Below are 27,536 nucleotides of genomic sequence, written 5' to 3' on the forward strand. Positions count from 1 at the left end.
ATATTTCTTCATCTCAACTCAAATAAATTGGCTAGTTGCCTCGCTCGCAACATATTGGTCCTTCGAGCCGGATCATTCCTCTGAATACAGTCCATTTCGCAATACATGTTGTTTAAATCATTCATTTCTGGTAGTTTTTGCTCTCTTTATCGTACCCGGCGACAGTCGAAGTTTTTCTTCACTCGAGCATCCTTATCGCAAACCGCTTTTTGTCTCCTCGTTGCTTATTGGTTTGTTTACAATTCAATCGTGAGATTTGTTTACAAAATGCCCACACCCGAAGAAATCCTTACCGAGCTGGAGGGATTACGCATTAAACGTGAATCACTATTTGCTAGAATTCAGAACGTTCTGGATTCTTCTCGAACCCTAACCTCAGAAAATGTTCGCTTGTTTCGACCTCGAATTGATGAATTAGTGGAATTGGAGGCAATTGAGGGAATTCAAGATCAAATAATCGACCGCAATTCGCAAATAAAAATTGCTGCAGATAAATTGGAGGTTCTAAATGTCCAAAAAGCATGTGATAATATCATCTACGAAGTTCGTGGAAAATATATGGATCTGATTCGAAGTATGCCAGCCTCGAGCGATACCAGTTCAGCCCCACACACGTCCACGGCTAGCAAATCCTCTCTACCTAATATTGCCATTCCAAAGTTCAGCGGAAAGATCGAAGATTGGAATAATTTTATTTCTTTGTTTACTTCAATTATTCACAAAAACGCAACGCTTTCATCAGCGGAGAAATTTGTTTATTTGCGATCACTGCTTCATTCCGACGCATTAGCAGTCATTTCGGCGCTCGAAGTCACTCCCGAAAATTACGACCTTGCCTTCGCAGCTCTACAAAATCGTTACCAAAACAAAAGAAGACTCGCCATTCATTATCTTTCCCAAATCAAAAATTTTACTGGTTCATCTTTGAACACCCGCAACGGCCTTCAACACTTTCTCAACATTCACTCAAACTCCATAAACGCTTTGAGAGCTCTGAATATTCCCGATCTTGCTGACTTTCTCTTGTTCCAAATGGTTTCTGAAAACCTTGATACGAATATTCGTAAAGCCTTTGAAGCCAAAATACAGAGTAACAGCATTCCCACGTATAAAGAATTAATCGACTTCGTAACAGAACAATGCAAGACATTTGAAGTTGTCGGCGCTGCTGAAACCTCCAACACGAGCAAATCGCGCTTAAAATCTCTACCATCCAAGCGCCCCAACTCTTTCCTTACTAAAACGAAGGAAAATAATAGCCCTGGAAGCTCTCGAAAGGGACTACCACCTGCACCGACGTGTCCATTATGCCAAAGTAGTCATTCACTATCACGTTGTGAAGAATTTCTCGCCCAAGTTATCCAACAAAAATATGATACGATAAAATCTCTCAAACGATGTTTCAACTGCCTGGGTAACCATTTCCTAACCTCTTGTGCTTCTACAAATACGTGTAAACACTGCAATGGCAAACATCACACACTCTTGCATGCAGAGAAGGACAGTACAAAGGAAATTCCACCGAATAGTACTACTGTAACACTATCCTGTCGAACTACGAACAACCTGCTTCCCCATCATTTCTTATTAGGAACAGTACAGCTTTTTATTCAAGATGAAGCTGGAATCTTTTGGCCAATTCGAGCAGTTGTTGATCCTGGATCGCAAATCTCCGCGATAACTTTAAGAACAGTGAACAGATTGGGTCTTAGGCGATCGCAAGCAAAAAATATCGAGGTAAGTGATATATCAGGATCATACACAAAAACCCAAGGAATAGTGAACTGCATTTTACGTTCCAAATATTCATCTGAAAGTCTCAAGGTCAATGCTGTGGTGTTAACATCCATCGCCAATAAATTGCCTACGCTTCCTCTACCAACTTCTATTCGTCAAAAATTTATGGAAATCGACCTTGCCGATTCTTCCTTTGATCAACCTTCAAAAATAGATTTTCTTATCGGTGCAGATATTTACCCACATATTTTATCACCTCATTCACCACATATAATTTCCGGGAATCCTTCTGCGATTCGAACACTTTTTGGTTGGATAATAATGGGAAACACCTCAATAGAACACCCTACTACCTCCTCAGTTTCGTTACTCGTCGTCAACCCTTCACTGGATTCTTTATTACGACAATTCTGGGAGCAAGAAGAAATTGAGATTTCAAAACCTGTTAATCCTGATGACGTATTTTGTGAAGAACACTTTCTTCAAACCCACTCTCGTGATGCTTCTGGCAGATATTCTGTGTCTTTACCCTTCAAAAAAGGATGTACTTCCCTTGGTGTAAATAGACACATTGCCATGAAGAGCTTCTTTAACTTGGAAAAGCGTTTACATAAACAACCCGGAACCGAAGCGCCGTATCAAGCCTTCCTTACTGAATATGAAGATCTACGCCACATGAATGTCATTACAAAGCCATCGTCCTACATTTTGCCTCACCATTGTGTTTTCAAGCAAACGAGTTCTTCCACTAAAATAAGAGTCGTTTTCAATGGATCAGCTCTCGATTCCAAAGGAAGCTCATTAAACGAACGCTTACTACCCGGCCCTAAACTGCAAAATGATTTGTCCGATATTTTGATATCTTTTCGAGTTCACGAAGTTGCCATTTGCGCTGATATCCGCATGATGTACCGGCAAATCATGCTAGTACCTCAAGATCGACAGTTCCAGCATATCTTTTGGAGATCAAAACCCAACCTTCCTGTCCAAGAGTATGAGCTTAATACCGTTACTTATGGACTAACCTCATCCGCATATCTCGCACAGAGAGTTCTTCATCAATTAGTCACTGATGAAGGAGCACAATATCCTCTCGCCTCAAATGCATTGATTGCGCACAGTTATCTGGACGATATTGTGACTGGAGCTGCTTCAATGAAAGAAGCGGAAAAGCTTAAAACCGAACTGATTAACCTTTTGTCCAAAGGTGGATTCGAGCTAAGAAAATGGTGCAGCAACCTTCCTGAATCACTGAATTCTCTGCCTGCACAGTATCTTGAAAATCCCATAGTATTTTCGACAGAAGAATCTGCATTTAAAATTCTTGGGCTCATGTGGGAACCAAATTCGGACAATTTCACATACCACACTCATCAATTTCAAGGTCCTTCCACGAAAAGAACTATTCTCTCTTACATCTCTCAGATTTTTGATCCTCTCGGCTGGTTGACGCCCGTGGTTTTTTGGGCTAAACATTTCTTACAACAATTATGGCTCTTTCAGTGTGATTGGGACGAACCGCTGAATCCAATTCTCCGACATCAATGGGAGACATTTGTTGCAGAAATCCACCTTCTCCAACAAATCAAGATTCCAAGAAAATTCCCAAGTGATTATCAGCAACTCCTATTAATAGGCTTCTGCGATGCTTCCCAAAAGGGGTTCGCCGCGTGTATTTACCTCTGTTTCTTACGTGACAGCTCTAATTACACCATACTTCTCAAAGCAAAGAGCAAAGTTGCACCCCTCACACCGCTAAGCATTCCTCGCCTTGAACTCTCAGGAGCACTGCTGTTAGCGAAGTTATTTGTTTCCGTTCGAAAATCTCTTTCTACTTTCAAGATGGAAGAAACTCTACTATACACTGATGCTCAAATCGTCTTAGCCTGGCTACAAACTATGCCTCATATTTTAAAACCCTTTGTAGCTAATCGAGTAGTTAAAATAATTGAGCTTACCAATCCTGAAAGCTGGTATTACATAAGCTCTAAAGAGAACTGCGCAGACGCCGCTTCCCGGGGAATGACTCCTCAACAATTATCTACTTTTCCTTCTTGGATTTATGGACCAGAATTCTTATCACAACCGCCTAACAAGTGGCCCCGTCAAAGAACATCTATCCCTGATAGCGATATTCCCGAGAAGCGCAAGGGCAAGATTGTTCTTAATGTGCACACCACTGAAGACGTTCTTTGTAAATTCTCCTCACTTGTTCGACTTCAAAGAGTTTTTGCGTATGTACGACGATTTATCAATAATGCTCGATACCATAATCAACGCAAAACTGGAGCCCTTTCTTTGAATGAACTGCGAGAAGCATTAATATCCTGCGTTTTCAACGTTCAGCGACATTACTATGTTGACATCATTGAGAAACTCAAGAATAACATATCTATACCCACAGCTTTATCAAAATTGTCACCATTCTTGGATACAGCTGGGCTCCTCAGGGTGGGCGGACGTCTACGTCATTCTTATCTTCCATTTGAACAAAAACATCCACTTCTACTTCCCAAACACTCACATTTGTCTGCTCTTATTTGCGATTTCTATCACCTGTACTCTTTACATTCTGGGCCTTTAACCGTACAAGCTCTTATCTCCCAAAAATTTTGGATAGTTTCCCTGCGTTCTTTATTACGTCAGCGAATACACAGATGTTTAACTTGCCATAGATTCAAGGCAACTCCGGCTCAGCCTATCATGGCAGATCTTCCTGCATATAGAACTCAACTGGTGCGAGCATTTTTACAAGTTGGCACCGATTTCGGCGGACCCTTTCTTGTGAAAGAAAGTAAACGCCGTAGCGCCCGAATCTATAAAGGGTATTTATGCTTATTTGTTTGCATGAGCACCAAAGCCACTCATCTCGAATTTGTCACTGAGCTTTCTACTTCTGCCTTTTTAGCTGCCTTTGATCGATTTGTATCACGACGTGGCCTTCCTCAAACCATTTATTCCGATTGTGGACGAAACTATATTGGAGCAGCAAACCATTTAAAGGAAATAACCAGATTTTTACATGAACATAAGGATCAAATTTTCTCCTCCTTGTCGGCCAAACAAATAAACTGGAATTTCAACCCTCCCACTGCATCCAACTTCGGCGGAATTTGGGAGGCTGGAATAAAATCCGCTAAAAACCTCCTGAAGCGACTTATCAAAGATACAGCACATACCTTCGAGGAATATACAACTTTATTCGCTCGTATAGAAGCCACATTGAACAGCCGACCATTATGTTCAGTTTCTTTCGACCCCATGGAAAACATTGATTATTTGAGTCCTGGACATTTCCTTATAGGATCACCGCTACTTTCTCCTCCCGAACCCGATATACCAGGAAACATAACTTTTAAATGCCGTTGGCAGCGCCTTCGTCAACTTTTCCAACAGTTTTGGCGTCGTTGGACGCAAGAATACCTACATACACAAACTCAAAGGCGCAAATGGCACCGTAGTGCACCTAACATTCAAGAAGGTGACGTCGTATTCATGTGTGGAATCAATACTCATCCATTATCATGGCCTATTGGTCGTGTTGAAACAGTCCTGCCTGGACCCGACGGAGTTGTCCGGGTCGTGAGAGTTAGGACTGCTTCAGGACAATATATTCGTCCCGTTAACAAACTCGTGACTTTACCCCCTCAGTAAAGTCTCCCCCTTTTTCTTTTTCTCCTTTATTTTTTCCCCTTTCTTTTCAGAATTCTCCTTTATTTTCTTTTTTCAGTAGTTATTATCTTTGGGATCTATTATCAATTCTTTATGTACTTGGTTATCATTCAACCGTCCCTAGAATTTATTCTCATTTTCCTAAAATTTTCCCCGAAAATTTGGTGGGCGGTTATGTTAGCGCCATCTATCGGCGGCATAACAGAGAGAGAGAGAGCGGTGCGCGGTTTTAAGAGTACGAGTACGACCCTTTGACGTTTAACGTGCGCGTGCAATAAGGGACGCGTAGAAAAAGACACGAGGTGAAACCCGCTGGCGCCAGCAGAAGACGCAAGACAACCACCCCGAGTCTCATCCTCTTCTCCAAGAAAACTCATCCACCAGGTAGGATTTTCATCCCTCTTATATTTCTTCATCTCAACTCAAATAAATTGGCTAGTTGCCTCGCTCGCAACATGTATTTTTGTCGATTTTTATTGAATTTGAACTATATTTCAACGATTTTTGATGGTTCTGAGCCACCAAACACACTTAAAGCATGCAGAATCGACTCAGAATAGGAAAAGGAGACGTTTAGGTCAATTTTATGCATTCTGGCGTTCGTAGGGTATCTGAGTGGCTTAAAAGTACAAGAAAACACTTCAAAAGTGACGTTTCTGAAGAATTTTAACAGTTTTCTTGTATCTACGAACGCCAGAATGCATAAAATTGAACTAAACGTCTCCTTTTCCTATTCTGAGTCGATTCTGCATGCTTTAAGTGTGTTTGGTGGCTCAGAACCATCAAAAATCGTTGAAATATAGTTCAAATTCAATAAAAATCGACAAAAATACAGTTTCTAGCTAAAATTTCATGGTTTCGTTGCACTTTCCGAGCCCGTTGGGTATCTGAGTGGCTTAAAAGTACAAGAAAACACTTCAAAAGTGACGTTTCTGAAGAATTTTTACAGTTATCTTGTATCTACGAACGCCAGAATGCATAAAATTGATCTAAACGTCTCCTTTTCCTATTCTGAGTCGATTCTGCATGCTTTAAGTGTGTTTGGTGGCTCAGAACCATCAAAAATCGTTGAAATATAGTTCAAAAAGTGACGTTTCTGAAGAATTTTAACAGTTTTCTTGTATCTACGAACGGCAGAATGCATAAAATTGACCTAAACGTGTCCTTTGCCTATTATGAGTCGATTCTGCATGCTTTAAGTGTGTTTGGTGGCTCAGAACCATCAAAAATCGTTGAAATATAGTTCAAATTCAATAAAAATCGACAAAAATAAAGTTTCTAGCTAAAATTTGATGGTTTCGTTGCACTTTCCGAGCCCGTAGGGTACCTGAGTGGCTTAAAAGTACAAGAAAACACTTCAAAAGTGACGTTTCTGAAGAATTTTAACAGTTTTCTTGTATCTACGAACGCCAGAATGCATAAAATTGACCTAAACGTCTCCTTTTCCTATTCTGAGTCGATTCTGCATGCTTTAAGTGTGTTTGGTGGCTCAGAACCATCAAAAATCGTTGAAATATAGTTCAAATTCAATAAAAATCGACAAAAATACAGTTTCTAGCTAAAATTTGATGGTTTCGTTGCACTTTCCGAGCCCGTAGGGTATCTGAGTGGCTTAAAAGTACAAGAAAACACTTCAAAAGTGACGTTTCTGAAGAATTTTAACAGTTTTCTTGTATCTACGAACGCCAGAATGCATAAAATTGACCTAAACGTCTCCTTTTCCTATTCTGAGTCGATTCTGCATGCTTTAAGTGTGTTTGGTGGCTCAGAACCATCAAAAATCGTTGAAATATAGTTCAAATTCAATAAAAATCGACAAAAATACAGTTTCTAGCTAAAATTTGATGGTTTCGTTGCACTTTCCGAGCCCGTAGGGTATCTGAGTGGCTTAAAAGTACAAGAAAACACTTCAAAAGTGACGTTTCTGAATAATTTTAACAGTTATCTTGTATCTACGAACGCCAGAATGCATAAAATTGATCTAAACGTCTCCTTTTCCTATTCTGAGTCGATTCTGCATGCTTTAAGTGTGTTTGGTGGCTCAGAACCATCAAAAATCGTTGAAATATAGTTCAAAAAGTGACGTTTCTGAAGAATTTTAACAGTTTTCTTGTATCTACGAACGGCAGAATGCATAAAATTGACCTAACCGTGTCCTTTGCCTATTCTGAGTCGATTCTGCATGCTTTAAGTGTGTTTGGTGGCTCAGAACCATCAAAAATCGTTGAAATATAGTCCAAATTCAATAAAAATCGACAAAAATAAAGTTTCTAGCTAAAATTTGATGGTTTCGTTGCACTTTCCGAGCCCGTAGGGTACCTGAGTGGCTTAAAAGTACAAGAAAACACTTCAAAAGTGACGTTTCTGAAGAATTTTAACAGTTTTCTTGTATCTACGAACGCCAGAATGCATAAAATTGACCTAAACGTCTCCTTTTCCTATTCTGAGTCGATTCTGCATGCTTTAAGTGTGTTTGGTGGCTCAGAACCATCAAAAATCGTTGAAATATAGTTCAAATTCAATAAAAATCGACAAAAATACAGTTTCTAGCTAAAATTTGATGGTTTCGTTGCACTTTCCGAGCCCGTAAGGTATCTGAGTGGCTTAAAAGTACAAGAAAACACTTCAAAAGTGACGTTTCTGAAGAATTTTAACAGTTTTCTTGTATCTACGAACGCCAGAATGCATAAAATTGACCTAAACGTCTCCTTTTCCTATTCTGAGTCGATTCTGCATGCTTTAAGTGTGTTTGGTGGCTCAGAACCATCAAAAATCGTTGAAATATAGTTCAAATTCAATAAAAATCGACAAAAATACAGTTTCTAGCTAAAATTTGATGGTTTCGTTGCACTTTCCGAGCCCGTAGGGTATCTGAGTGGCTTAAAAGTACAAGAAAACACTTCAAAAGTGACGTTTCTGAATAATTTTAACAGTTATCTTGTATCTACGAACGCCAGAATGCATAAAATTGATCTAAACGTCTCCTTTTCCTATTCTGAGTCGATTCTGCATGCTTTAAGTGTGTTTGGTGGCTCAGAACCATCAAAAATCGTTGAAATATAGTTCAAAAAGTGACGTTTCTGAAGAATTTTAACAGTTTTCTTGTATCTACGAACGGCAGAATGCATAAAATTGACCTAACCGTGTCCTTTGCCTATTCTGAGTCGATTCTGCATGCTTTAAGTGTGTTTGGTGGCTCAGAACCATCAAAAATCGTTGAAATATAGTTCAAATTCAATAAAAATCGACAAAAATAAAGTTTCTAGCTAAAATTTGATGGTTTCGTTGCACTTTCCGAGCCCGTAGGGTACCTGAGTGGCTTAAAAGTACAAGAAAACACTTCAAAAGTGACGTTTCTGAAGAATTTTAACAGTTCTCTTGTATCTACGAACGCCAGAATGCATAAAATTGACCTAAACGTCTCGTTTTCCTATTCTGAGTCGATTCTGCATGCTTTAAGTGTGTTTGGTGGCTCTGAACCATCAAAAATCGTTGAAATATATTTCAAATTCAATAAAAATCGACAAAAATACAGTTTCTAGCTAAAATTTGATGGTTTCGTTGCACTTTCCGAGCCCGTAGGGTATCTGAGTGGCTTAAAAGTCCAAGAAAACACTTCAAAAGTGACGTTTCTTAAGAATTTTAACAGTTTTCTTGTATCTACGAACGCCAGAATGCATAAAATTGACCTAAACGTCTCCTTTTCCTATTCTGAGTCGATTCTGCATGCTTTAAGTGTGTTTGGTGGCTCAGAACCATCAAAAATCGTTGAAATATAGTCCAAATTCAATAAAAATCGACAAAAATACAGTTTCTAGCTAAAATTTGATGGTTTCGTTGCACTTTCCGAGCCCGTAGGGTATCTGAGTGGCTTAAAAGTACAAGAAAACACTTCAAAAGTGACGTTTCTGAAGAATTTTAACAGTTTTCTTGTATCTACGAACGCCAGAATGCATAAAATTGACCTAAACGTCTCCTTTTCCTATTCTGAGTCGATTCTGCATGCTTTAAGTGTGTTTGGTGGCTCAGAACCATCAAAAATCGTTGAAATATAGTTCAAATTCAATAAAAATCGACAAAAATACAGTTTCTAGCTAAAATTTGATGGTTTCGTTGCACTTTCCGAGCCCGTAGGGTATCTGAGTGGCTTAAAAGTACAAGAAAACACTTCAAAAGTGACGTTTCTGAAGAATTTTAACAGTTTTCTTGTATCTACGAACGCCAGAATGCATAAAATTGACCTAAACGTCTTCTTTTCCTATTCTGAGTCGATTCTGCATGCTTTAAGTGTGTTTGGTGGCTCAGAACCATCAAAAATCGTTGAAATATAGTTCAAATTCAATTAAAATCGACAAAAATACAGTTTCTAGCTAAAATTTGATGGTTTCGTTGCACTTTCCGAGCCCGTAGGGTATCTGAGTGGCTTAAAATTACAAGAAAACACTTCAAAAGTGACGTTTCTGAAGAATTTTAACAGTTTTCTTGTATCTACGAACGCCAGAATGCATAAAATTGAGCTAAACGTCTCCTTTTCCTATTCTGAGTCGATTCTGCATGCTTTAAGTGTGTTTGGTGGCTCAGAACCATCAAAAATCGTTGAAATATAGTTCAAATTCAATAAAAATCGACAAAAATACGGTTTCTAGCTAAAATTTGATGGTTTCGTTGCACTTTCCGAGCCCGTAGGGTATCTGAATGGCTTAAAAGTACAAGAAAACACTTCAAAAGTGACGTATCTACGAACGCCAGAATGCATAAAATTGACCTAAACGTCTCCTAAAAGCCGTGTTTGCTCCGACAAAACTCCTGTTATTTTCTTAATAAATAAATGTTCATCAGCAACTTTCTGCCGATGTAAGCTTATTTGTCCGTAATTATTAGAATAAAATCTCAAATGTCAGAAGGCGAGTGTGTTGTTAAAAATTAAAAAAATTGTTACTTACGACATTGAAAACAGGCAATAAAATTATCCGTTCTCCCTCGAAAACATTCATATACACACACGCACACTTCACAGAAGCCACCATTTAGTTCAACAAAACCACCATTTTCCCAAATCTTTTCACAGTAAAATTCATAAACTGTAACACGCCGCCCGTCATTATTACAACAAAGAATTAAATAACGCGATGCTGTTTCAGCAAATTCTTACGGAACTGGACGCTTTTATCTAAATAGACAGGGACGTATTCGGAAATATTACAAAAAAAAGAATAATCGCTTGAGGAATAAAAATTGTTTATTTCGTTTGGTGTATTATTTTACGGTTGGTTTTTGATGTTTTTTTTTTTTGGTGTCTTTTGATGTTTTTTTTTTGTTGGTTTTTTATGGCTTTTTGGTGTATTTTGATGGTTTTTGTTGGTTTTCGATGGTTTTTTGGTGTCTTTTGAGGGTTTTTTGTTGGTTTTTGATGGTTTTTTGGTGTCTTTTGATGTTTTTTTGTTGGTTTTTTATGGCTTTTTTGTTCAGCATCGCGAGACGTGTTTGTTTCGGTTATTTTGTTAATAAATGATAAAAAAAGCCGAAATCATACTTGGTTATACGATGTTAAGAGATTTCAAATGAACGAAAAGTTTGAGAAGCAATCGAGAAATTAGATTCAGAGAAAATCAACTGTTTCGAAATATGCATTGGGATATTGCGGTTAAACTACTGCGTAGTAAAAAAATATGTGTGTAGTCAACTTTTTTTTTTACTTGATTCTATTTCTTGCAAGTCATCATTTCCGTTCTGAAGAATTGATGACTTGTAAGGATAAGTTTGCTTAGATTAAAAATTTTGCTGCGTAGACGGGTACAACATTTCATCATTTCCGTTTAATTTTGTTTAGGTCAACAATTTTCCGCCATATTTAATTGAAATCCAGTTCTTTTTATAAACAATATAAAAATATGTGTGTAATCAAATATTTTTTTTATTTAATTTTATTTCTTGCAAGTCATCATTTCCGTTCTAAGGAAATGATGACTTGCAAGAATAATTTTGCTTAGATTAGCAATTTCATACATTAGGAGATAGGCCCAATTCTGAATCAAACCCGTTAAAATTTAAAGGTTGAAAAAAAATAAACAGGCAATCAGATTTACGGATTTAACTCGTTACTATGGAAATTTGCAATGTAACACCCTTTAAATTTAACAACTATGATTCAGAATTGCCCCTTATTCCGATTTATATTTAAACGCGACAAAAAGACATCAAAACTCATCAAAAAACCATTAAAAACCTTTATTATGCTTTTTGATCGCTTTTGATGTTTTTTTGATGCTTTTTGAAGGTTTTTTGTTTTGGTCAAAAAACCATCAAAAAAACGTTTTTTGTGTGTTTTCACATAAAATTCAACATATTCCTAAATACGCCTCTGGCTAGCGTTGATCAGCTAAAAACACGTACCAACAAGAAGTGTTTGTCAAGAAAGCATGAATAATTTCATGTTAAGCAGAGCCGTGTATTTTAGGTGAATAAAATAGATCGATTTTAATGAAACACACGTCGAAATGATGTGTGTCTCTGGATGCATCTAATTATTTACGTTTCTTTCTTTTGCGTGTTTTCACATAAAATTCAACATATTCCTAAATACGCCGTTTACAATTTTTACTGCGTAGACAAGTACGGATTCACTGAAACATGATTTTTTAATAATAAAATTGTTTCGTAGATAGGGGTGGGATAACTGCAACACGTTTCATAATTTCCGTTTAATTTTGTTTAGATCAACAATTTTCCGCCATATTTAATTGAAATTATAAGGAAATGATGACTTGTAAGGATAATTTTGCTTAGATTAACAATTTTTGCTGCGTAGACAGGTAGGTACAACGTTTCATCATTTCCGTTTAATTTTGTGAAGGTCAACAATTTTCCGCCATATTTAATTGAAATCAAATTCTTTTTATAAACAATATAAAAATATGTGTGTGATCAACTATTTTTTTATTTGATTCTATTTCTTGCAAGTCAATATTTCCGTTCTAAGGAAATGATGACTTGCAAGGATAATTTTGCTTAGATCAGCAATTTCATACCTTAGGAGAATATTCCGATTTATATTTAAAAACTGCAAAAAGACATCAAAACTCATCAAAAAAAACATTAAAAACCTTTTTTTATGCTTTTTGATGGCTTTTGGTGTTTTTTTTTTTATGCTTTGTGATGGTTTTTTGTTTTGATCAAAAAACCACAAAAAAAAAACGTTTTTTGTGTTTTCACGTAAAATTCAACATATTCCTAAATACGCCTCTGGCTAGCGTTGATCAGCTAAAAACACGTACCAACAAGTGTTCGCCAAGAAAGTATGAATAATTTCATGTTAACCAGAGCCGTGCATTTTAGGTGAATAAAATAAAATTTCTCGAATAACAAACGGTCGATTTTAATGAAACATACGTCGAAATGATTTGTATCTCTGGATGCATCTAATTATTTACGTTTCTTTTTTTGTGTGTTTTCACATAAAATTCGACATATACCTAAATACGCCTCTGGCTAGCGAACGCGATGCTGTTTCAGCAAATTCTTACGAAATTGGACGCTTTTATCTCATTAGTCAGGGACGTATTTGAAAAAAGAAGAATTGTCGCTTGAGGGTGTCAAAGGGCAGGAAGTTTACAATTTTTGCTACGTAGACAAGTACGGGTTCACTGAAACATGATTTCTTAAGAATAAAATTATTTCATAGATAACTGAAACACGTTTCATCATTTCCGTTTAGTTTTGTTTAAGTCAACAATTTTCCGCCATATTTAATTGAAATCCAATTCTTTTTATAAACAATATAAAAATATGTGTGTAATCAACTATTTAAATAAATTCAAGTCAGCGAAGAATGAAACATGAGGAAAGCAACTGAATCATCAACTTTAGAGTTCTCAAGAAAACCTACACTATAATAAAAATGGGGGGAAAAAGTAGGGGTGGGGATTAATATAGTGTATAAATTAAAGATCACACACAAGAACAGATTAATATGTATCCTGCAAGTATATAACATAATAATTAATTAACGACAGAAATGTGTAAGCTTATATATACTTTTTGTAGTATTTAAAGTTCTAAAAAAATTTTGTTTCAGTAGAAAAATTTGTTATCTGCCCCTATGTTGCCAGCCACAGACTTTTATAGAATAGGCTGAGAAAGCATATTTTCAAATGTCACCGGGATGCCTGGGAAAGGGAGCGGAAACTCTTGGAGACTGCACTTCCCAAACCATCTACACCACACCCACCACCATCAAAGTGGTTCAGCAAACCAACGCCAACACCACCGCAAGTGGAAAACTGGGACAACGAGACCTATGTCCCAAAGTTAGATAGGTCCCTGTTTTTTTTAGACGGAACAGCCTTAAACGCCTACCATGCGACATTTAACAAATATATAAGTAAACAATAATTTCAGCGATCTGCACCAGAAAATCGTGAACGGTTTGAAGTTGTACTTGGTAAATAGAGGTCCGATCGGTCAAACCATCAATATCGAATGTATCGAAGAATGAAGAAGGCATTGGTTCATGTGGAAAACAAATCAAGTGCAGTAAGACTGCTTCGTCGTAGATTAGAATTACATTTAAAACGAATTAGTTCTTTAAAAGAAGCAACTGAAATGTATGAAATAAGGACTAAATTTAATAATCTAAAGCTGTAACAGAAATTGTAATAAATATAATTTAATTCGTTCGGTGTATTATTTTCCCCAGTCTGATGTAAAAAATATTTGATTGCAAACCGTCATGAATAAAAGACGTGTTTGTTTCGACAAAGTTCAGGTTATTTTCTTAATAAATGATAAAAAAGCCGAATTAATACTTGGTTATACGATGCTAAAAGATTTCAAATGAATGTGGAACGTTTCGAATTGCAAATAAAGCCCTTAATCGAAAAAATGATGGAGAAGAAGGGAAAATTTAGAGAAATAATCGACAAATTGGATTCAGAATTAAAAATTATTCAGCAAAGAAAATCAGTTAAATAACTGTGCATATTGCGGTTAAACCAGATTTAAATTTAAAACTTATTAGTTTCTTAAAAGGTATAAAGTACGAACTTGTTTGTATAACCTTAAGCTGTAATTGAAATTATGATAAATATTATTTATTTCGTTTGGTGTATTATTTTCCCCAGTCTCATATAAAATTATTTAATTGCGAATAACCGCAACGAATAAAAGCCGTTGTTGTTCCGACAAAATTCCAGTTATTGTCTTCATAAATAAATGTTCATCAGCAACTTTCTGCCGATTTAAGCTTCTTTGCACTCGAAATCTCGTACGTTACAATCAATTCAACGTAAAAATAATTATGCAAAACACGTCCGTGATTATTAGAATAAAAGATCAAATGTCGGAAGGCGAGTATGTTGTTTGAAATTTAAAAAAAATTACTTACGGCATTGACAACAGGCAATAAAATTATCCGTTCTCCCTGGAAAACATGCATATACACGCACACACATCACAGAAGCCACCATTTAGTGCAACAAAACCACCTTTTTTTCTCAAATAATTACGAATCTTTCCACGGTAAAATTCCGAAACACGCCGCCCGTCATTGTTACAACAAAGAAATAAATAACGCGATGCCGTTTCAGCAAATTCTTACGAAAATGGACGCTGTTATCTCATTGACAGGAACGTATTCGGAAATATTACAAAAAAAGAATAATCGCTTGAGGAATAAAAATCGTTTATTTCGTTTAGTGTATTATTTTACGGTTGGTTTTTGATGGTTTTTGTTGGTTTTTGATGGTTTTTTGGTGTCTTTTGATGGTTTTTTCTGTTGGTTTTTTATGACTTTTTGATGTCTTTTGATGGTTTTTTATTGGTGTTTGATAGTTTTTTTGGTGTCTTTTGATAGTTTTTTTGTTGGTTTTTGATGGTTTTTTGGTGTCTGTTGATGTTTTTTTTTTGTTGGTTTTTTATGGCTTTTTGCTGTCTTTTGATGATTTTTTTGTTGGTTTTTGTTGGTTTTTTCGTGTCTTTTGATGGTTTATTGTTGGTTTTTGATGGTTTTTTCGTGCCTTTTGATGGTTTTTTGTTGGTTTTTGAAGTTTTTTTGATGTTTATTATTTTGTGTGTTTTCATATAAAATTCAACAAAAAGCTGTCCTCGTTCAGCATCACGAGAAGTGTTTGTTTGGGTACAAGTCATCATTTCCTTAGAACGGAAATTATGAGTTGCAAGAAACAGAATCAGATAGAAATAATAGTTGATTACACACATATTTTTATATTGTTTATAAAAAGAATTGGATTTCAATTAAATATGGCGGAAAATTGTTGACCTAATCAAAATTAAACGGAAATGATGAAAAGTGAAACTACAGTCAATATTGTTACGAAATACACCCTTACGCCACCCCAGTACGACGCCTATGGCCGTCGAGAGCTTTCTGGGCGTACGCACGGCGCTGATGGGTGAATCATCGCTGCTGACGGTGTCGACGGCCGAGAGGCGGGCGCATAAAGACAGATCTGGAGCCGTCTCGAAGCAGCGTCCAGGGGAATCGCGAAGCGGAGTCGCGATGGATGTTCGTGAAGGATCTCGATCAAAGAATATGGGTTCAAATAGAGGCGACCGTAGGTAATGTGATTCATTCAGTCAGTGAAGACAGTCAAGAGCGCCGGATTAATTTCCGTACATATTCGTTGCAATAGATAGTGTTGTAATTCGAGCTAAAGAAATAAATATTTGAGTTTCACCAACGCCCGATTTATTATACGCCCGTCAATCGTAACAATATATTCATTGTAATCTGAGAGATGTAAAATTGTACCTTAATGATACCGTATCCCTACGACAACATGAATATTGAATTCACAAATAATTGGTATGCAATTCTCAATGATATGTTTAAATACGCCTCTGGCTAGCGTTGATCAGCGAAAAACACGTATCAAACAAGTGTTTGCCAAGAAAGCATGAATAATTTCATGTTAAGCAGAGCCGTGCATTTTAAGTGAATAAAATTAAATATCTCGATTAACAATAGATCGATTTTAATGAAAGATACGTCGAAATGATCTGTGTCTCTGGATGCATCTAATTATTTCCGTTTCTTGATTTCTTAATGATAAAATTGTTTTGTAGATGGAGGCGGGATAACTGAAACACGTTTCATGATTTCCGTTTAATTTTGTTTAGGTCAACAATTTTCCGCCCTATTTAATTGAAATCCAATTCTTTTTATAAACAATATTAAAATATGTGTAATCAACTATTTTTTTTATTTGATTCTATTTCTTGCAAGTCATCAATTCCGTTATAAGGAAATAATGACTTGTAAGGATAATTTTGCTTAGATTAACAATATTTGCTGCGTAGACAGGTATACAAATTTCATTAAAGAAATACCCACATAAAACTTTATGACAGATAATGAGTGAAACCCCTGCAAAATGGCAACAGTAATTTATTGCTTTTAACACCCTATGCAACCAGATATCGGCACGTTCCGACAGAATTTTTCAGGGCCGTAATCTAAAATACAGTTTCTATTTCCAGATTTTTATTGAATTTGAACTATATTTCAACGATTTTTGATGGTTCTGAGCCACCAAACACACTTAAAGCATGCAGAATCGACTCAGAATAGGAAAAGGAGACGTTTAGGTCAATTTTATGCATTCTGGCGTTCGTAGATACAAGAAAACTGTTAAAATTCTTCAGAAACGTCACTTTTGAAGTATTTTCTTGTACTTTTAAGCCACTCAGATACCCTACGGGCTCGGAAAGTGCAACGAAACCATCAAATTTTAGCTAGAAACTGTATTTTTGTCGATTTTTATTGAATTTGAACTATATTTCAACGATTTTTGATGGTTCTGAGCCACCAAACACACTTAAAGCATGCAGAATCGACTCAGAATAGGGAAAGGAGACGTTTAGGTCAATTTTATGCATTCTGGCGTTCGTAGATACAGGAAAACTGTTAAAATTCTTCAGAAACGTCACTTTTGAAGTGTTTTCTTGTACTTTTAAGCCACTCAGATACCCAACGGGCTCGGAAAGTGCAACGAAACCATCAAATTTTAGCTAGAAACTGTATTTTTGTCGATTTTTATTGAATTTGAACTATATTTCAACGATTTTTGATGGTTCTGAGCCACCAAACACACTTAAAGCATGCAGAATCGACTCAGAATAGGAAAAGGAGACGTTTAGGTCAATTTTATGCATTCTGGCGTTCGTAGATACAAGAAAACTGTTAAAATTCTTCAGAAACGTCACTTTTGTATTGTTTTCTTGTACTTTTAAACCACTCAGATACCCTGCGGGCTCGGAAAGTGCAACGAAACCATCAAATTTTAGCTAGAAACTGTATTTTGTCGATTTTTATTGAATTTGAACTATATTTCAACGATTTTTGATGGTTCTGAGCCACCAAACACACTTAAAGCATGCAGAATCGACTCAGAATAGGAAAAGGAGACGTTTAGGTCAATTTTATGCATTCTGGCGTTCGTAGATACAAGAAAACTGTTAAAATTCTTCAGAAACGTCACTTTTGAAGTGTTTTCTTGTACTTTTAAGCCACTCAGATACACTACGGGCTCGGAAAGTGCAACGAAACCATCAAATTTTAGCTAGAAACTGTATTTTTCTCGATTTTTATTGAATTTGAACTATATTTCAACGATTTTTGATGGTTCTGAGCCACCAAACACACTTAAAGCATGCAGAATCGACTCAGAATAGGAAAAGGAGACGTTTAGGTCAATTTTATGCATTCTGGCATTCGTAGGTACAAGAAAACTGTTAAAATTCTTCAGAAACGTCACTTTTGAAGTGTTTTCTTGTACTTTTAAGCCACTCAGATACCCTACGGGCTCGGAAAGTGCAACGAAACCATCAAATTTTAGCTAGAAACCGTATTTTTGTCGATTTTTATTGAATTTGAACTATATTTCAACGATTTTTGATGGTTCTGAGCCACCAAACACACTTAAAGCATGCAGAATCGACTCAGAATAGGAAAAGGAGACGTTTAGGTCAATTTTATGCATTCTGGCGTTCGTAGATACAAGAAAACTGTTAAAATTCTTCAGAAACGTCACTTTTGAAGTGTTTTCTTGTACTTTTAAGCCACTCAGATACCCTACGGGCTCGGAAAGTGCAACGAAACCATCAAATTTTAGCTAGAACCTGTATTTTTGTCGATTTTTATTGAATTTGAACTATATTTCAACGTTTTTTGATGGTTCTGAGCCACCAAACACACTTAAAGCATGCAGAATCGACTCAGAATAGGAAAAGGAGACGTTTAGGTCAATTTTATGCATTCTGGCGTTCGTAGATACAAGAAAACTGTTAAAATTCTTCAGAAACGTCACTTTTCAAGTGTTTTCTTGTACTTTTAAGCCACTCAGATATCCTACGGGCTCGGAAAGTGCAACGAAACTATCAAATTTTAGCTAGAAACTGTATTTTTGTCGATTTTTATTGAATTTGAACTATATTTCAACGATTTTTGATGGTTCTGAGCCACCAAACACACTTAAAGCATGCGGAATCGACTCAGAATAGGAAAAGGAGACGTTTAGGTCAATTTTATGCATTCTGGCGTTCGTAGATACAAGAAAACTGTTAAAATTCTTCAGAAACGTCACTTTTGAAGTGTTTTCTTGTACTTTTAAGCCACTCAGATACCCTACGGGCTCGGAAAGTGCAACGAAACCATCAAATTTTAGCTAAAAACTGTATTTTTGTCGATTTTTATTGAATTTGAACTATATTTCAACGATTTTTGATGGTTCTGAGCCACCAAACACACTTAAAGCATGCAGAATCGACTCAGAATAGGAAAAGGAGACGTTTAGGTCAATTTTATGCATTCTGGCGTTCGTAGATACAAGAAAACTGTTAAAATTCTTCAGAAACGTCACTTTTGAAGTGTTTTCTTGTACTTTTAAGCCACTCAGATACACTACGGGCTCGGAAAGTGCAACGAAACCATCAAATTTTAGCTAGAAACTGTATTTTTCTCGATTTTTATTGAATTTGAACTATATTTCAACGATTTTTGAAGGTTCTGAGCCACCAAACACACTTAAAACATGCAGAATCGACTCAGAATAGGAAAAGGAGACGTTTAGGTCAATTTTATGCATTCTGGCGTTCGTAGATACAAGAAAACTGTTAAAATTCTTCAGAAACGTCACTTTTGAAGTGTTTTCTTGTACTTTTAAGCCACTCAGATACACTACGGGCTCGGAAAGTGCAACGAAACCATCAAATTTTAGCTAGAAACTGTATTTTTCTCGATTTTTATTGAATTTGAACTATATTTCAACGATTTTTGAAGGTTCTGAGCCACCAAACACACTTAAAGCATGCAGAATCGACTCAGAATAGGAAAAGGAGACGTTTAGGTCAATTTTATGCATTCTGGCGTTCGTAGATACAAGAAAACTGTTAAAATTCTTCAGAAACGTCACTTTTGAAGTGTTTTCTTGTACTTTTAAGCCACTCAGATACCCTACGGGCTCGGAAAGTGCAACGGAACCATCAAATTTTAGCTAGAAACTGTATTTTTGTCGATTTTTATTGAATTTGAACTATATTTCAACGATTTTTGATGGTTCTGAGCCACCAAACACACTTAAAGCATGCAGAATCGACTCAGAATAGGAAAAGGAGACGTTTAGGTCAATTTTATGCATTCTGGCGTTCGTAGATACAAGAAAACTGTTAAAATTCTTCAGAAACGTCACTTTTGAAGTCTTTTCTTGTACTTTTAAGCCACTCAGATAGCCTACGGGCTCGGAAAGTGCAACGAAACCATCAAATTTTAGCTAGAAACTGTATTTTTGTCGATTTTTATTGAATTTGAACTATATTTCAACGATTTTTGATGGTTCTGAGCCACCAAACACACTTAAAGCATGCAGAATCGACTCAGAATAGGAAAAGGAGACGTTTAGGTCAATTTTATGCATTCTGGCGTTCGTAGATACAAGAAAACTGTTAAAATTCTTCAGAAACGTCACTTTTGAAGTGTTTTCTTGTACTTTTAAGCCACTCAGATACCCAACGGGCTCGGAAAGTGCAACGAAACCATCAAATTTTAGCTAGAAACTGTATTTTTGTCGATTTTTATTGAATTTGAACTATATTTCAACGATTTTTGATGGTTCTGAGCCACCAAACACACTTAAAGCATGCAGAATCGACTCAGAATAGGAAAAGAAGACGTTTAGGTCAATTTTATGCATTCTGGCGTTCGTAGATACAAGAAAACCGTTAAAATTCTTCAGAAACGTCACTTTTGAAGTGTTTTCTTGTACTTTTAAGCCACTCAGATACCCAACGGGCTCGGAAAGTGCAACGAAACCATCAGATTTTAGCTAGAAACTGTATTTTTGTCGATTTTTATTGAATTTGAACTATATTTCAACGATTTTTGATTGTTCTGAGCCACCAAACACACTTAAAGCATGCAGAATCGACTCAGAATAGGAAAAGGAGACGTTTAGGTCAATTTTATGCATTCTGGCGTTCGTAGATACAAGAAAACTGTTAAAATTCTTCAGAAACGTCACTTTTGAAGTGTTTTCTTGTACTTTTAAGCCACTCAGATACCCTACGGGCTCGGAAAGTGCAACGAAACCATCAAATTTTAGCTAGAAACTGTATTTTTGTCGATTTTTATTGAATTTGAACTATATTTCAACGATTTTTGATGGTTCTGAGCCACCAAACACACTTAAAGCATGCAGAATCGACTCAGAATAGGAAAAGGAGACGTTTAGGTCAATTTTATGCATTCTGGCATTCGTAGGTACAAGAAAACTGTAAAAATTCTTCAGAAACGTCACTTTTGAAGTGTTTTCTTGTACTTTTAAGCCACTCAGATAACCTACGGGCTCGGAAAGTTCAACGAAACCATCAAATTTTAGCTAGAAACTGTATTTTTGTCGATTTTTATTGAATTTGAACTATATTTCAACGATTTTTGATGGTTCTGAGCCACCAAACACACTTAAAGCATGCAGAATCGACTCAGAATAGGAAAAGGAGACGTTTAGGTCAATTTTATGCATTCTGGCGTTCGTAGATACAAGAAAACTGTTAAAATTCTTCAGAAACGTCACTTTTGATGTGTTTTCTTGTACTTTTAAGCCACTCAGATACCCTACGGGCTCGGAAAGTGCAACGAAACCATCAAATTTTAGCTAGAAACTGTATTTTTGTCGATTTTTATTGAATTTGAACTATATTTCAACGATTTTTGATGGTTCTGAGCCACCAAACACACTTAAAGCATGCAGAATCGACTCAGAATAGGAAAAGGAGACGTTTAGGTCAATTTTATGCATTCTGGCGTTCGTAGATACAAGAAAACTGTTAAAATTCTTCAGAAACTTCACTTTTGAAGTGTTTTCTTGTACTTTTAAGCCACTCAGATATCCTACGGGGTTCGGAAAGTGCAACGAAACCATCAAATTTTAGCTAGAAACTGTATTTTTGTCGATTTTTATTGAATTTTAACTATATTTCAACGATTTTTGATGGTTCTGAGCCACCAAACACACTTAAAGCATGCAGAATCGACTCAGAATAGGGAAAGGAGAAGTTTAGATCAATTTTATGCATTCTGGCGTTCGTAGATACAGGAAAACTGTTAAAATTCTTCAGAAACGTCACTTTTGAAGTGTTTTCTTGTACTTTTAAGCCACTCAGATACCCAACGGGCTCGGAAAGTGCAACGAAACCATCAAATTTTAGCTAGAAACTGTATTTTTGTCGATTTTTATTGAATTTGAACTATATTTCAACGATTTTAATGGTTCTGAGCCACCAAACACACTTAAAGCATGCAGAATCGACTCAGAATAGGAAAAGGAGACGTTTAGGTCAATTTTATGCATTCTGGCGGTCGTAGATACAAGAAAACTGTTAAAATTCTTCAGAAACGTCACTTTTGAAGTGTTTTCTTGTACTTTTAAACCACTCAGATACCCTGCGGGCTCGGAAAGTGCAACGAAACCATCAAATTTTAGCTAGAAACTGTATTTTTGTCGATTTTTATTGAATTTGAACTATATTTCAACGATTTTTGATGGTTCTGAGCCACCAAACACACTTAAAGCATGCAGAATCGACTCAGAATAGGAAAAGGAGACGTTTAGGTCAAATTTATGCATTCTGGCGTTCGTAGATACAAGAAAACTGTTAAAATTCTTCAGAAACGTCACATTTGAAGTGTTTTCTTGTACTTTTAATCCACTCAGATACCCTACGGGCTCGGAAAGTGCAACGAAACCATCAAATTTAAGCTAGAAACTGTATTTTTGTCGATTTTTATTGAATTTGAACTATATTTCAACGATTTTTGATGGTTCTGAGCCACCAAACACACTTAAAGCATGCAGAATCGACTCAGAATAGGAAAAGGAGACGTTTAGGTCAATTTTATGCATTCTGGCGTTCGTAGATACAAGAAAACTGTTAAAATTCTTCAGAAACGTCACTTTTGAAGTGTTTTCTTGTACTTTTAAGCCACTCAGATAACCTACGGGCTCGGAAAGTTCAACGAAACCATCAAATTTTAGCTAGAAACTGTATTTTTGTCGATTTTTATTGAATTTGAACTATATTTCAACGATTTTTGATGGTTCTGAGCCACCAAACACACTTAAAGCATGCAGAATCGACTCAGAATAGGAAAAGGAGACGTTTAGGTCAATTTTATGCATTCTGGCGTTCGTAGATACAAGAAAACTGTTAAAATTCTTCAGAAACGTCACTTTTGAAGTGTTTTCTTGTACTTTTAAGCCACTCAGATACCCTACGGGCTCGGAAAGTGCAACGAAACCATCAAATTTTAGCTAGAAACTGTATTTTTGTCGATTTTTATTGAATTTGAACTATATTTCAACGATTTTTGATGGTTCTGACCCACCAAACACACTTAAAGCATGCAGAATCGACTCAGAATAGGAAAAGGAGACGTTTAGGTCAATTTTATGCATTCTGGCGTTCGTAGATACAAGAAAACTGTTAAAATTCTTCAGAAACGTCACTTTTGAAGTGTTTTCTTGTACTTTTAAGCCACTCAGATACCCTACGGGCTCGGAAAGTGCAACGAAACCATCAAATTTTAGCTAGAAACCGTATTTTTGTCGATTTTTATTGAATTTGAACTATATTTCAACGATTTTTGATGGTTCTGAGCCACCAAACACACTTAAAGCATGCAGAATCGACTCAGAATAGGAAAAGGAGACGTTTAGGTCAATTTTATGCATTCTGGCGTTCGTAGATACAAGAAAACTGTTAAAATTCTTCAGAAACGTCACTTTTGAAGTGTTTTCTTGTACTTTTAAGCCACTCAGATACCCTACGGGCTCGGAAAGTGCAACGAAACCATCAAATTTTAGCTAGAACCTGTATTTTTGTCGATTTTTATTGAATTTGAACTATATTTCAACGTTTTTTGATGGTTCTGAGCCACCAAACACACTTAAAGCATGCAGAATCGACTCAGAATAGGAAAAGGAGACGTTTAGGTCAACTTTATGCATTCTGGCGTTCGTAGATACAAGAAAACTGTTAAAATTCTTCAGAAACGTTACTTTTCAAGTGTTTTCTTGTACTTTTAAGCCACTCAGATATCCTACGGGCTCGGAAAGTGCAACGAAACTATCAAATTTTAGCTAGAAACTGTATTTTTGTCGATTTTTATTGAATTTGAACTATATTTCAACGATTTTTGATGGTTCTGAGCCACCAAACACACTTAAAGCATGCGGAATCGACTCAGAATAGGAAAAGGAGACGTTTAGGTCAATTTTATGCATTCTGGCGTTCGTAGATACAAGAAAACTGTTAAAATTCTTCAGAAACGTCACTTTTGAAGTGTTTTCTTGTACTTTTAAGCCACTCAGATACCCAACGGGCTCGGAAAGTGCAACGAAACCATCAAATTTTAGCTAGAAACTGTATTTTTGTCGATTTTTATTGAATTTGAACTATATTTCAACGATTTTAATGGTTCTGAGCCACCAAACACACTTAAAGCATGCAGAATCGACTCAGAATAGGAAAAGGAGACGTTTAGGTCAATTTTATGCATTCTGGCGTTCGTAGATACAAGAAAACTGTTAAAATTCTTCAGAAACGTCACTTTTGAAGTGTTTTCTTGTACTTTTAAACCACTCAGATACCCTGCGGGCTCGGAAAGTGCAACGAAACCATCAAATTTTAGCTAGAAACTGTATTTTTGTCGATTTTTATTGAATTTGAACTATATTTCAACGATTTTTGATGGTTCTGAGCCACCAAACACACTTAAAGCATGCAGAATCGACTCAGAATAGGAAAAGGAGACGTTTAGGTCAATTTTATGCATTCTGACGTTCGTAGATACAAGAAAACTGTTAAAATTCTTCAGAAACGGCACTTTTGAAGTGTTTTCTTGTACTTTTAAGCCACTCAGATACCCTACGGGCTCGGAAAGTGCAACGACAAAAATACAGTTTCTAGCTAAAATTTGATGGTTTCGTTGCACTTTCCGAGCCCGTAGGGTATCTGAGTGGCTTAAAAGTACAAGAAAAAACTTCAAAAGTGACGTTTCTGAAGAATTTTAACAGTTTTCTTGTATCTACGAACGCCAGAATGCATAAAATTGACCTAAACGTCTCCTTTTCCTATTCTGAGTCGATTCTGCATGCTTTAAGTGTGTTTGGTGGCTCGGAACCATCAAAAATCGTTGAAATATAGTTCAAATTCAATAAAAATCGACAAAAATACAGTTTCCCGCTAAAATTTGATGGTTTCGTTGCACTTTCCGAGCCCGTTGGGTATCTGAGTGGCTTAAAAGTACAAGAAAACACTTCAAAAGTGACGTTTCTGAAGAATTTTAACAGTTTTCTTGTATCTACGAACGCCAGAATGCATAAAATTGACCTAAACGTCTCCTTTTCCTTTTCTGAGTCGATTCTGCATGCTTTAAGTGTGTTTGGTGGCTCAGAACCATCAAAAATCGTTGAAATATAGTTCAAATTCAATAAAAATCGACAAAAATACAGTTTCTAGCTAAAATTTGATGGTTTCGTTGCACTTTCCGAGACCGTAGGGTATCTGAGTGGCGTAAAATTACAAGAAAACACTTCAAAAGTGACGTTTCTGAAGAATTTTAACAGTTTTCTTGTATCTACGAATGCCAGAATGCATAAAATTGACCTAAACGTCTCCTTTTCCTATTCTGAGTCGATTCTGTATGCTTTGTAGTGTGTTTGGTGGCTCAGAACCATCAAAAATCGTTGAAATATAGTTCAAATTCAATAAAAATCGACAAAAATACAGTTTCTAGCTAAAATTTGATGGTTTCGTTGCACTTTCCGAGCCCGTAGGGTATCTGAGTGGCTTAAAATTACAAGAAAACACTTCAAAAGTGACGTTTCTGAAGAATTTTAACAGTTTTCTTGTATCTACGAACGCCAGAATGCATAAAATTGAATTAAACGTCTCCTTTTCCTATTCTGAGTCGATTCTGCATGCTTTAAGTGTGTTTGGTGGCTCAGAACCATCAAAAATCGTTGAAATATAGTTCAAAATCAATAAAAATCGACAAAAATACAGTTTCTAGCTAAAATTTGATGGTTTCGTTGCACTTTCCGAGCCCGTAGGGTATCTGAGTGGCTTAAAAGTACAAGAAAACACTTCAAAAGTGACGTTTCTTCAGAATTTTAACAGATTTTTTATGGTTCTGAGCCACCAAACACACTTAAAGCATGCAGAATCGACTCAGAATAGGAAAAGGAGACGTTTAGGTCAATTTTATGCATTCTGGCGTTCGTAGATACAAGAAAACCGTTAAAATTCTTCAGAAACGTCACTTTTGAAGTGTTTTCTTGTACTTTTAAGCCACTCAGATACCCTACGGGCTCGGAAAGTGCAACGAAACCGTCAAATTTTAGCTAGAAACTGTATTTTTGTCGATTTTTATTGAATTTGAACTATATTTCAACGATTTTTGATGGTTCTGAGCCACCAAACACACTTAAAGCATGCAGAATCGACTCAGAATAGGAAAAGGAGACGTTTAGGTCAATTTTATGCATTCTGGCATTCGTAGGTACAAGAAAACTGTTAAAATTCTTCAGAAACGTCACTTTTGAAGTGTTTTCTTGTACTTTTAAGCCACTCAGATAACCTACGGGCTCGGAAAGTTCAACGAAACCATCAAATTTTAGCTAGAAACTGTATTTTTGTCGATTTTTATTGAATTTGAACTATATTTCAACGATTTTTGATGGTTCTGAGCCACCAAACACACTTAAAGCATGCAGAATCGACTCAGAATAGGAAAAGGAGACGTTTAGGTCAATTTTATGCATTCTGGCGTTCGTAGATACAAGAAAACTGTTAAAATTCTTCAGAAACGTCACTTTTGAAGTGTTTTCTTGTACTTTTAAGCCACTCAGATACCCTACGGGCTCGGAAAGTGCAACGAAACCATCAAATTTTAGCTAGAAACTGTATTTTTGTCGATTTTTATTGAATTTGAACTATATTTCAACGATTTTTGATGGTTCTGACCCACCAAACACACTTAAAGCATGCAGAATCGACTCAGAATAGGAAAAGGAGACGTTTAGGTCAATTTTATGCATTCTGGCGTTCGTAGATACAAGAAAACTGTTAAAATTCTTCAGAAACGTCACTTTTGAAGTGTTTTCTTGTACTTTTAAGCCACTCAGATACCCTACGGGCTCGGAAAGTGCAACGAAACCATCAAATTTTAGCTAGAAACCGTATTTTTGTCGATTTTTATTGAATTTGAACTATATTTCAACGATTTTTGATGGTTCTGAGCCACCAAACACACTTAAAGCATGCGGAATCGACTCAGAATAGGAAAAGGAGACGTTTAGGTCAATTTTATGCATTCTGGCGTTCGTAGATACAAGAAAACTGTTAAAATTCTTCAGAAACGTCACTTTTGAAGTGTTTTCTTGTACTTTTAAGCCACTCAGATACCCTACGGGCTCGGAAAGTGCAACGAAACCATCAAATTTTAGCTAGAAACTGTATTTTTGTCGATTTTTATTGAATTTGAACTATATTTCAACGATTTTTGATGGTTCTGAGCCACCAAACACACTTAAAGCATGCAGAATCGACTCAGA

General features: G+C 36.2%; 1 protein-coding gene across 1 annotated transcript; it reads left to right on the plus strand.

The window, feature by feature from the left end:
- Window positions 1-267: 267 nt before the first annotated feature.
- Window positions 268-5,391, plus strand: LOC135119986 (uncharacterized). Its single transcript, XM_064044348.1, has one exon. It carries the CDS (start codon window positions 268-270, stop codon window positions 5,389-5,391), a length of 5,124 nt encoding a protein of 1,707 aa, XP_063900418.1.
- The last annotated feature ends 22,145 nt before the right edge of the window (window positions 5,392-27,536 follow it).

The sequence above is a fragment of the Zophobas morio genome, unplaced genomic scaffold (genome assembly GCF_036711695.1).
Source record: "Zophobas morio isolate AGI-343-1 ecotype UQ-CSIRO unplaced genomic scaffold, CSIRO_AGI_Zmor_V1 ptg000326l, whole genome shotgun sequence".
NCBI lineage: Eukaryota > Metazoa > Arthropoda > Insecta > Coleoptera > Tenebrionidae > Zophobas > Zophobas morio.

Bases quoted from the DNA above. Each gene is read 5' to 3' on its own strand.
- LOC135119986 (XM_064044348.1), top strand. From the start codon at position 268: ATGCCCACACCCGAAGAAATCCTTACCGAGCTGGAGGGATTACGCATT.